This window comes from Salarias fasciatus, chromosome 18 (assembly GCF_902148845.1).
Source record: "Salarias fasciatus chromosome 18, fSalaFa1.1, whole genome shotgun sequence".
NCBI lineage: Eukaryota > Metazoa > Chordata > Actinopteri > Blenniiformes > Blenniidae > Salarias > Salarias fasciatus.
The window spans coordinates 3,210,032-3,221,980 of record NC_043762.1 but is presented as its reverse complement, the minus strand read 5'-3'; the positions used below and the strand labels follow the sequence as shown (position 1 = coordinate 3,221,980).

At 45.7% G+C, this 11,949-nt stretch overlaps 1 protein-coding gene across 2 annotated transcripts; it reads left to right on the top strand.

The window, feature by feature from the left end:
- Nucleotides 1-2,714: 2,714 nt before the first annotated feature.
- chrng (cholinergic receptor, nicotinic, gamma) lies at nucleotides 2,715-9,823 on the top strand. Of its 2 annotated transcripts, none has more exons than XM_030114158.1 (12): nucleotides 2,715-2,805; nucleotides 3,861-3,962; nucleotides 4,039-4,083; nucleotides 4,163-4,287; nucleotides 4,862-5,017; nucleotides 6,977-7,074; nucleotides 7,156-7,356; nucleotides 7,459-7,573; nucleotides 7,644-7,758; nucleotides 8,352-8,616; nucleotides 8,689-8,822; nucleotides 9,517-9,823. In XM_030114158.1, exons 2-12 carry the CDS (start codon nucleotides 3,867-3,869, stop codon nucleotides 9,700-9,702), a joined length of 1,536 nt encoding a protein of 511 aa, XP_029970018.1. In that variant the 5' UTR covers nucleotides 2,715-2,805; nucleotides 3,861-3,866; the 3' UTR covers nucleotides 9,703-9,823. The 2 variants fall into 2 exon arrangements, with proteins under 2 accessions (XP_029970018.1, XP_029970017.1); XM_030114157.1 differs by having other exon boundaries at nucleotides 2,722-2,805; nucleotides 3,826-3,962.
- The last annotated feature ends 2,126 nt before the right edge of the window (nucleotides 9,824-11,949 follow it).

Here is an 11,949-nt window from a genome sequence, read left to right as displayed (position 1 = left end):
GTGAAATGGGGTATATGCAGAGAATGTGGGACGAATTAATGGTCGGTCAGAAACCCTACATCGAAACTGAGTAAGAAACAACTAGTGTTCGAATATTCGAAAGAGGAAATTACTGTTACAGTTGGAGATTAATGGGGTACAGAGTGCCTCATCCACAGTGCAAATATGCTACGGCAAGGAGTCAGGACATCAGGTCAGTATGGAGGTAATTTCAGCATCACCCCCAAATGGCAAGATTGGCTACCAAGCCCCAATAGAAGAACCGCTCAAGTGGAGAGTGGCTGACCTGAAAGAGAAGATCATGATGTCCTGGGGGAACATATCTACCTCCTGCTTGCCAAGGCTAAAGAACAAAGTACCAGAAATATATCTACTGGATGATGTAAACAAAGCACGGCTAAGTATCCCTACCGAGAACATCACAGAGACCAACCAACTCATCTACAGTACGGCATCAGTCATCCTGGAGATGCTTGGCTACAAGATGAACAGCATGAGTAGCCAGAAGTCAGAGCATCCATGGAAAAGAAGGCAAAAAATCAAGGCAACACAGAGAGAAGTTAGTCTCCTGACAGAACTGAACAGAGCTGTGGAGCTTAAGGAACTGCCCAAGAAATACAGCAAGCTGTCCACAGCCGAGGCACTGCAGACTGCTAAGCAAAGACTCACTAGCTACCCACTTAAAGAGATACGCAGGAGAAGTGGAAGCCAAGAGAATAAACACAATGTTCGCCAACAACCCAGCAAAGGTCAATGGCAGGGCAGTAAGACCACAGCAGACCCACCCAGGGTGGAGACTGAGCAATACTGGAAGAGCATCTGGGAGAAACAAATGCCAGAGAACACTAATGGACCGTGGCTGGCAGACCTGCAAGCAGAACACTGCAACCTGCCAGAAAAAGAACCAGTAGTCATCACAAAAGCAGACATCTAAGCACCAGTTACTGGTTGACAGGGCAATTGCACAAGACTGTAAGACCAGAAACACCAACCTGTGCACTGCCTGGATTGATTAAAAGAAAACCTGTGACTCAATGCCGCTCAAATGGATACTGGAATACCTGAAACTGTACAACGTCAACAAGGCACTGAGAACCTTCCTGGAAAACTCAATGAGGCTATGGAAGACAAATCGCGAAGCTAACTGGAAGCCAGTGGCAGAGGTGAGCATCAAATGTGGCAAATACCGAGGAGACATTCTGTCCCCCCTGCTGTCCTGCAGGGCGGACCGGGGTGTATCCGGGATGTGTCACACCAGACAAGACCCCAGGTGCAGACTGTGCAAGGAGGCCCCTGAAACAGTACAGCACATCACGGCGGGTGCAAGATCCTGGCAGGAAAGGCATTCATGGAACGCCATGATGATCATCAACGTCAGCTGGGATTAGACCGTGGTGAAACTGGTTAGTTTTAACCTACTGACGATGTGTTGCCGCAAAAGTAATCCTGTGTATTTAATGGCTGCCTTTGAACAATTCGGGCTCTATGGCTGTATCTCTATCTGCTCTAATGAGCAAATAATCCCATCTTTGCTGTGTTGTCTTGCTCACCTAGCGACAGCCTCTGGTTCACTGTGGTGGTGACTGACTGAATATCAAAGTCAGTCCTCTAATCTCTGGCTGCTTTTTCACTACAGCTCAACTAATAAACGAGGAGGTCACGGAGGACGGGAAGTAACTGGAGCCCCACTTCTGTTGCCAAACACTCTGGCTTCAGTTGTGTGTGTGTGTGTGTGTGTGTGTGTGTGTGTGTGTGTGTGTGTGAGCGTTCTTGTATTTCTATCCTTGTCGGGGCCAAATGTCCCCACAAGGATAGCAAAACGTGGAACGACGTGCCTTGTGGGGACCTTTTTCCGGTCCTAAGTAGGAGAAACAGTGTTTTCTTGACCATGTTGTTGTTACTGAAAAAAGTAAAAGTGCAAAAACATTTCTTTAGGGTTAGGCTGTGTTGTGGTGTGGGTTAGGGTTAGGGTAAGGGTCAGGGTTAGGGCCTAGACATGAATGGGAGTCAATGGACGGTCCCCACAAGGATAGAAATACAAGACTGCGCGTGTGTGTGTGTGTGTGTGTGTGTGTGTGTGAGAGAGAGAGAGAGAGAGAGAGAGAGAGAGAGAGAGAGAGAGAAGCAGGCCCTATCATGCCAGGAACAAGTATTTTAGTGAGTCCACTCAGTAATGACAGGGCCCAAATGTGCAGTTCCCTCCTCAGTCCAGTCAGGAGTAGCAGAGGCTGAGCTGTAAACGGACCGCTATCAGCACCTGTTGTCCTGCACACTCTCTGCTGCTGTGTGAATCCTCTTACAGTCTGGAGCACATTTAACGTCTGATGGAAAAGCTACTAACCAGCTTTTTATGGATCAATGTTGTGTTAAGTTTACCCCCAGGACCCCCTGAGTGAGCATGCTACAGTGAGCATGCGAGCCGAGAAATGACAATAGCCAGGTGCAGCGAACAGAACAATACAGTGTGTGTGTGTGTGTGTGTGTGTGTGTGTGTGTGCGCACACTGTGACAGCTGGCTATGCCATACTGGAAATACAAACTTGGAGTTCATCCTGACAGCCAGCGACAACAACCCCCCCACCCAAACCACTCCCCCACATGCTTTCTGCAGGGAAACACACACACCCACCCACACACACACACACACACACACACACACACACACACACACACCATAGAAATTCGACCTTGTTGCGTCGTATTGCATCAGAAGAGTGGCGGCCCTGGACGGTCACACACTGATGGATGGAGTACGGCGCTGCTCTCGCTCACTGGTTGTGAGTGTGTTCATGATTTCTGCCTCAGGTAAGACACCACTGAGAGGACTTATTCACATTTACATCACAGCAGGTTTCATTCTGTACTTCTACACCCCAAAAAAAGCTGATAATTGATGCAGTGGCTTGCTTATTTTCATGTTAATGTTTGCTATGTACACAACAAATAATCAACCTAATGGGTTTTCTACTGTGGTTGCATTCAAAGAAGGATCTCCAAGGTAAAGCCGGTCTTGATGGGGTACTCTAACAGTTTTCTGTTTTGACTTTATAATGTTTAGGGCAACCTCATGCTTAAACTTCCAAACTTAGTATTAAGTGTAAATGTTATCAGTATTAGTGAAATGCTCCAGTACAGGAGACAATGAGGGATTTCAAACACATTTTGCTCAAGCTACATTCAACTTATTGTGGAAAAAAATGTTGCTTTTAATTCTATTTTTATACCTTGTGAATAATAATAATAATAATAATAATAATAATAATAATAATAATAATAAATGATATGATTTTTATTACTTTATGTGTTACTTTCCATTATTATTAATATTGTTGTTGTTGTTGTTGTTGTTGTTGTTGGCCTTAGTAACTTATAACTACACATGGATTGTGTTACGTTTTCACACCCGCTGCTGGTTGATTTTTCAAGTATTGTCATTTCTAATAACAACAGATAAGCTTGTAACTTGTGATTGAATCTGCACGATCAAAGTTTGAGTTGATTTCTCAGACTTTTGTGTACATAGAGATTCATCATCCTCATCTGTCTTTCATACTGCTTCTTCATATTGTTTTATTCACGCGACAGATGGACTGATCAACTGATCAATGCATCACAGAGACACAGACAGACACACACTCATAAAGGATGTTTTAGAGTCACCTGCTTTACAACAGAAAAAACACATCCTCAGGGAGAAAACAAAAAACCCACAAAGAAAAGCTCCAACTGCGCTTGTGAAGGAGTAACTCATTCTGTGAGGCGTTAAATACTTTGCTTTATTGCATGTTAACCTAGCAAAAAACCTAATATGTGAGGTGTTGTCAGTAGCTGCAGTGAATCTGCAATCAGAACTCTTCAAGGAGCTGATGAAGGGCTACAATAAGAACGTCCGGCCCATGGAGAAGAGTGGAGACGTCACCCAGGTCTCCATCAAAATGATCCTCACTAACCTCATCTCCCTGGTGAGAGCAGCTCAGCACATCCCTCAGACGGCTGCGCAGGCCTGTCAGCCAACATTAACCACATGTCTGCTTTCAGAGTGAGAAGGATGAGGCTCTGACAACCAGCGTCTGGATAGAAATGGTAACTGCGTCCACAAACAGTAATGCGCTCCAGCTTCTCAGGAGAGACCAACTGAAAGCGTCGGCGTTTGTCTCTGCAGCAGTGGTGTGACTACAGGCTGCGGTGGGACGAGCCGCCCCGCTCGGCTCTGTATGGGCACATCACCACAGACCTACAAGTCCCCTCAGAAAGCATCTGGCTGCCTGGTCTTGGCCTGGTGAACAAGTGAGTCTCCACCTGCACGTGTGCAATGGAGGTGGGTTAGGGTCAGGGTTAAAGGGTAGGGGACATATGATCAAGATTGGAGGTTAGAGGTTAGAGGAGAGCTGCAAGAAGGTTATCTGAATGTACTGCAAGCTATTTTAATTATTTGCAAAAGATGTACATAAGCAAGCCATTGTTGAGGTTGTCACACGTTTCTGATATTGAGATATCCAGCACACAGACGTAACTGACAAATATTATAGTTTTTAGTCACGAATTTCATTTACTGACACATATACAGCTTGTTTCCACTGATCTGATAATTCACAAAGCACTTTTCAATATTCATTACAGTTTTACAAACAAATGCAAACAAATTTAAACATCAAGTTCCCCAGTTTCCCAATAGGAGCTTTCAGAGGTTTAGTGGGAATATCATATAGATGTCACGGGAATGCTGTGGGAATGTTGTGGCATTTTACATGTTTTTAAATAGGATTGAATTTGATTATCAGTGTTTCCACTAATCTGTGTTTTTTTTAATGAATCACTATCACATGTTTGTGTCTGGTATTGTGTTTTCCCGGATGTGTAGTGTGGACGGACAGTTTGACGTGGCTCTGTACTGTAACGCCCTGGTGTCTCCAAACGGCTGTGTTTACTGGCTGCCTCCTGCCATCTACCGCAGCACCTGTGCCATCACTGTCAACTACTTTCCCTTTGACTGGCAGAACTGCTCAATGGTCTTCCGGTAAGCAACTACAGGCAGGGGACCAAAAACTATATTATTATGTACGGTGTGACAGTGGTATGGTGTATATGGAGTCTAACCAAAGTGAAGCCTCTTGCCAACCTTCAAGATGTAAAAGAACTAGAGATCAGATATTTCACAACAACATTCATTCAACAGGAATATATGACTCAGCATGAAGTACACCCTGTTTGAGTGTGAGTTTACTGCTACTGGATTAAGTTAAACATTTACCCTGCTTGTCTTCAGGTTTAATATGCAGTGAGTGTAAGAGGAGAGCAAAGCTGGGTCTCTGACTCAGTATCCTCACCTCCAAATTACCAAACTCCTGCACTTCATACCAACACTGTTACCACTAATGGAGGCCAAGACATCAGAAAACATCCAACACTCTGAGCAAGAGAAAGAGAGATGCTAATGTTCAGTTAGAGAAGAAATTCAAGCAGTGAAAAGCTGCTTTGGAAAGCACAGGTGAAGCTGGTGTTTGTGCTGAACGAGCTACGATTAACAGAATAACGGTGTGTTTTCCACTGGACGTGTTTAACGCAGCTGCATTCGTGCGACAAATGACACCGCACCGCGCTAGACGCACGAGTTTTATTGCTGCTGTGTGAATTCATTCGCGCGACACGTCACGCTGGTACAAATATGCAACACAAAACATCCTGTAGAAACATCACAGCTCCTCATCACCGTCTCCTGCACAGCAGCAGTGGACAGGACTCTTCTGATGTTTGGCCACAGTCCTGTGTGCACCTGGCTGTCTGTGTGAGTGTGTGAGTGTGTGTGTGTGTGTGTGTGTGTGTGTGTGTATACGCGTGCGCGCGCATACTGATCGATAGTGCAGTTTTTGTTCTTTTTTCTTTTTGTGACTGTTTTTACTAGAGCTGGGCAACGATTAAATTTCTTAATCGCGATTAATCGCACCCCAATCCTGGAGTTAATCGCGATTAATCGCGATTAAAATGGCTCATTTGAAGTCTGCCGAGGCCATTCAAAATGTGTGCTATATAAATAATTTTACAATTCATCAAATAGGATTTATATGATTCACCGCGCTAGACGCACGAGTTTTATTGCTGCTGTGTGAATTCATTCGAAGCGTCACGCTGGTGACAACAAAAACAACGCCCAACAAAACACGCGATTTAAGTTTCACTTTCATTTTCTTCATATTTGCGCTCGCGTTATTTCAGTTTGTGTCGCATACCAGCCTTTTCCTCGTGATTCTTCTGATAATTCGGCCAAGTTCAATATGGCAAATAATGAGGAATGGACCGTGTTTCACTGCTAAAAGTGATTTTTTTTTTTCCGCTCAGCTGGAGCGCGGCGTGACCCTCGCTGGCAGGACAGCTTCGGCTTGTTCACGCCCCACACAGCGTTATTCAGCTAGGCTGGGCCAGGCAGACATCCACACTAAAATATATCAAAGTGAATTTTGCATGTGTAGACCCAGCTCCCAGACCCAAGCACAGATTAACGACGGCATTTTTTTCCTCGTGCGATAAGAGTCTCGCGATAACGCAGCACGTTGTCCCCGTTAACGGCCCAGCTATAAACAGAATATAAATTTCAGTGTACTTTTATACTCCAAGAGACCAAGTAAGAAAAACAGAAGAGGAGCTGCACAGCTACCAGGAGGAACAGGCAGTGAAATAATTACCAGGTGAAACAGGAAGTGACAGGAAGGGGGCCCTGCCAGGACCAGACGGCACCCTGAGGCCGTGCTCTGACTCACCGTCAGTGGTTTGTTTCTGTCTGGGGTCTGGAGGGTTGAACTGAGGATAGCTGAAGTTGCCATGTTCACATGTTCTTTGTGCTGAAAGCAGACCCGCTGTGTCCAAGCTGAGGATAATGCTCCCTCAGTAACAGACTGTTTCCAGCGTGCTCTCCTGTCAAGGAAAATAAATGGTTGTGTTTGTTGTGGAAACGGACGACGTGTCGTCTTTGTGTTTTCAGCTCACAGAACTACGGCGCCAATGAAATCGAGCTGGTTCTCACAGAGGAGGACGGCATCACGCTGGAGTGGGTGGACATCGACCCTGAGGCTTTCACAGGCAGCGTCACAGTCCATGCATGAACAGAACAAACCCTTCTCTGATGGGTTCTGGAGTTTAAAGATCGACTGTTGTTTTCAGAGAACGGAGAGTGGGTCATCAAACACAGACCAGCCAAGAAGGTGATCAACACTCAGTACAGCAGAGATGCGCTGGAGTACCAGGAGGTGGTCTTCTCCCTCATCATCCAGAGAAAGCCCCTCTTCTACGTCATCAACATCATCACTCCCTGCGTCCTCTTTTCTTCCCTCGGCTTGCTGGTTTACTTCCTGCCTGCAAAAGGTGCTTCTCCTACTGTGGAAATCAGAAAGAGCCGGTAGACGCTGTAGTCGTCAAGGTAGTAGAATAAGCAGGAGATGCAGTTTGAATGTTGGTATTTTGCAGCGGGTGGTCAGAAATGCACCGTGTCCATTGCAACTCTGCTGGGACAGACCGTGTTCCTGTTCCTCATTGCGAAGAAGGTTCCAGAGACGTCGCAGTCCGTGTCTCTCATCGGGAAGTGAGTCAAGCTGTGGCCTGAGCGTTTGGGAGGGAGGCGGTGGTGAAAAGCAGCTGTTTTCTGACTGCAGGTATCTGATGTTTGTGATGTCGGTGACCACCATGGTGGTGATGAACTGCGTGATCGTCCTCAACGTCTCTCTGAGAACCCCCAACACTCACATCCTGAACAACACCGTCCGAAAGGTGACGCTTTGCTTTAACGCCTGAGGGTTTTCAAGAGGCCCGCATGGCATCAAATCAACTAAAATGAAACCAAAACCAAGGCCGTGCTGGTCTCAAATCTGTCTCATTTTATATCACCCCTGACTTTTATGAGTGTAGTGAAGACATTTTATTATTTTCTTTATATTATTAGAGCCTCACGGGACTTATTGTGGGCTAAATCTCAGTCAGTATCCCCGAACTCTGCACCAGTCATTTTCAGTGCTTCTCTTGAAAAAAAAAAAAAAAAAAAGACATTTTCATGAATCTAGAACTGGAATGCCACCACCCTAAGCCAGAGTTCAGAACATGTAAACGAAGTGGTCAAGTCAAAATGAACTTAAAATAATGTGAAAGTGTATGTTTTAATACAGAACATAATTATATAATGCGTTTGAGTTAAAGCTGAGCGTCAGTGCTTGTAAACAACAAGCTTTCTAAAGGTTGAACAAATTACTTTAATGCTATGTTTACATCTCTGTCTAACACCTACTTGATCCCTGGTTGTTTTCGGAGCTTAATAAATGAAGTTTGATGGTATATTTTTCCACTTTGTGACTTTGCGTCGTCCTCAGGTCTTCCTCAACATTCTTCCTCACATGCTGAGGATGCAGATTCGACCCTGGACACCGACCACGGAAAACCCCTCTGATACTGCAGAAGCAGAGCCTCAGGCGGCAGACGCCAATGGAGTGATGTTGATACCATGTCGTCGACGCAGCTCAGTGACTCTCATCAACAAGGCGGAGAAGTACGCCACAAAAATCGCCCGGTCCGAGCTCATGTTCTCCAGCCTGAGAGACAGGGACGGGCAGATAAAGGTGGCGCTGGAGAAGCTACGTAAGAATATTCAGCGGTGAAGCAGTAGAAACATGGTGTTTCCCTTTTTCAGTCTGTTTCTCCTTCACACAGACGCAGGGATGGAGGGCGGCACGGCCGAGCAGCTCGGCGTCAGTCTGGCCAAGGCTTCCCCGGAGCTGAGGCAATGCGTCACTTCCTGCAGGCACATAGCAGAAACGGCACGTCACCAGAACCGCTTCCAGAACGTAAGATATCCTCTGCAAAAGGTTTTCAAAAGAGGTGTTAAAAAGGAGCAGAGCTACACACTGGACACGCTCCCCCTGCAGCAGCTAATCCTGGAATAACTGAACATCTGGACTATTTTAAAGTTTAAGAAAACTTGCCAAAAAGACGCGCCTCACCGTGGGTCCAGGTTCTGGCTTTTGGGAAGCGCAGTAGGCCGCTGCCAGAGGACCTCAGGGTTCATGAGGGTCCATATGGTCAAAACAGATCAGAAAAATAAGAACAATGCGCCACTGTGGAGCGACGAGGTTGGGATCCAGCAGTGCCGCGGTTCACTACCGGTGTAGCTGTGCTGCCTCACCGTCGCCGCCACTGCCTTGCTGTCTCGCTGTCGCTTTAAGCTGCCGCTCCGCTGCAGTGTACTACCGCGCTGCCAGATATTACCTTGAAAGTAGCCAAAACTTTTGAAATATTGGTTTTTATTGTGGTTATTTGGTTTTGACTCACTCAAACCCATGGCTGCAGTGAAATCAGGCTCATATTTAAGGGTTTGGAGGAGAAGGCCAGGCACACACATGGAGAACACGCAAACTGCACACAGAAATGCGAAGCCCCAGTTTGAACTGACGAGTGTGCGATCCACTCCTCCACCGCGCCGCCCAGAAACATTGCTAAAGCCCAGCGTTAATCCATGGATGTCATTTTCCATTTCCTCAGGAGAATGAAGAATGGGTATTGATCGCCCGGGTGATTGACAGGCTGTGCTTCATCGTCATGGCGACGGTGTTTCTGATCGGGACCGTCTCAGTCTTCCTGATGGGTCATTTCAACCAAGCGCCCCCCTTGCCGTTCCCGGGGGATCCTAAGCTGTACCGCCCTCCGCCGAGCGCTGCCTCTCTGTGAGAAAGTCAAACTGCAAACGGGAGGGTTTCTTCTGCTTGTCTGCAAACTCACAGACCACAAACGCAGAGACACGAGGAGAAGTGAGGCCACAATGTCTGCTTCTGTTGTAAATGATGGAATACAACCGTATGAGGAGAAATCTTCTTTCGTTCTTTTTTTTTTCCTTCCACTGTTGAATGTTTGCTGTTGACTTTCCATGTGAAGACAGTGTTGATCACACATGTACATTTGTTTGAACTGAATGCATTTATCAATAAAAGTACCAATCTGATTCCTTCTCACAGACTTCTCTTAATCCTCCCGTTTGACAGGGATTTTTTTGAGGTCAATAGAGAACAGGGGCGATCGGCGGTCCGCCACCAACCGCACAGCTAACGCCGCAGCCCCCCACCTCTGGAAGCAGGATCTCAATTACATGGATGAGTGGTGCCTTTCTCACTCAACAAAAGACAGATCCGGCTGGTTGGGGTGGAAACGAGAGGGCACACACACACACACACACACACACACACACACACACACACACAGGTAGTAAGGAGGCTGGTGCTGGAGGAGGAACTCTTCCCCGCTCCTCCTCACAGCCGGGCAGTCAGGATCTGTACCTGCTAACAGGTTCAGCACTGATGGTAAGAGACCTTTGTTAATTCTGCCTTCTCTTCTATTCTTTGAGAAATAGATCGTTCCAGACCTGGAGGGCATTTGACCTAAAAAATTCTTTGAAAAATAAATTGTTCAATTTCCCGTCCTGAATTCATTAACTTGAGATAATTGGCTGAGCTCGGGCATCACAGGCAGGATTTTTATTCATGTGTTATCTGTTACTCACTGTGTCTGGTGTATATCACAGTTTCCACTTCATGCTATTGTTAACTTCGTCTCCGGATCTCAGAGAAATCAGCTGTTTAGCTCGATGTTATTATTGACCAAGGGGACAAATTTACTTGAATGAATTAGTAAAGAAAAACAAATGGATGTGTTTGTTTCACCTGGATAACAGGGCTGTGTGAGGTACAGTGAGATGTTCAAAAATGTTAAAAGAATATGAAAATGGAAGCGCAGACAGCCCCTTACTCCACCCAGACTGTTGGGAACCTGTTGACGTTATTCCCATTGTGTCGTCTGACTCACTGTTTTCTTCTTCTTCTTCCACCATGATGAAAAAGTTGTCCACAAGACATCGATGAGCGCGATTATGCAAAAGAAAATCCATTTCGAATGTATTTTATGTGAGATTCAGTTTGGTCATCAAGCAGGGTGGGGCTTTTTAGGAGGAACTTCAGATATAGTTGGTAATTTGAAACATATTTTAAATCAACTTTTTTCATGTTTTTTGTAATGATTCATTGTCAGGACGAGTACAGCTTACTAAAAAAATGAATGTCATCTTTAACTGCATGGGTTGTATAAATGTGGTGGCTGGGACGTCTCCCAGTGCTGTAACGAGCCTCATACTGTCAGATTTATACCATAAGAAGCTGTTTCCACTCATCAGCCTCAGACTGAGGCTCCGTTTGGAGCTGTGAGGACGCTTTCCATGCAGCTGTAGCCTGAGACCAAACTGGGAGACGTGATACGAATACTAACGATTGTGCGTGCTTCTGGCTGTTGCGCTGAGAATGGAAACACAGGGAGTAAATAAATGTTCTGAGACTGAAGGTGAGAAACACCGTTCTCCTTACATCGTCCACACAACTTTCTGTAAATAGATACTCAATTGGGAAAGTAGCGAGGGAGAGTTTTGGCAGTTATATTGTTGAAGTACAGCTGATCGATGTGGGTCAGTCTGGTGGCTGAAGTTACACCAGTCAGCAGAAGATGCTCTAAAATCTGGATGTTAGAGGAGGAAGATGCTCTATAATGTGACGACCCAGGTGGTGAATCACTGATGAGCAGCATCATGTTTTACCTTCAGGTTGTGTTTCATGAACATCCTGCAGGGATTTTATTGTGTGAAGCTGATCTGTTGAGCTTTTCTTGCTGGAGACATGTTTTATTGAACTTGAACATTAAAGTAAAACTGACGACTGGACGATGCTCCACACTGCCCCCTACAGCGAGGCGGAAGCACTGACGGTGGCTGCTCCTGCTTTTTCATCGCTGGTGAACTTCAAACCAGAAAGAATGAAAATCTAACTGACAGATATAAATAACACTTGTTCTTTGGGTGAGAATTGAAGAACTGCTTAGTGAAGGGAGGAAGAATGATTTTAATCCAAAAAAAGAAGAGATAAGTGAACCCACACGTGG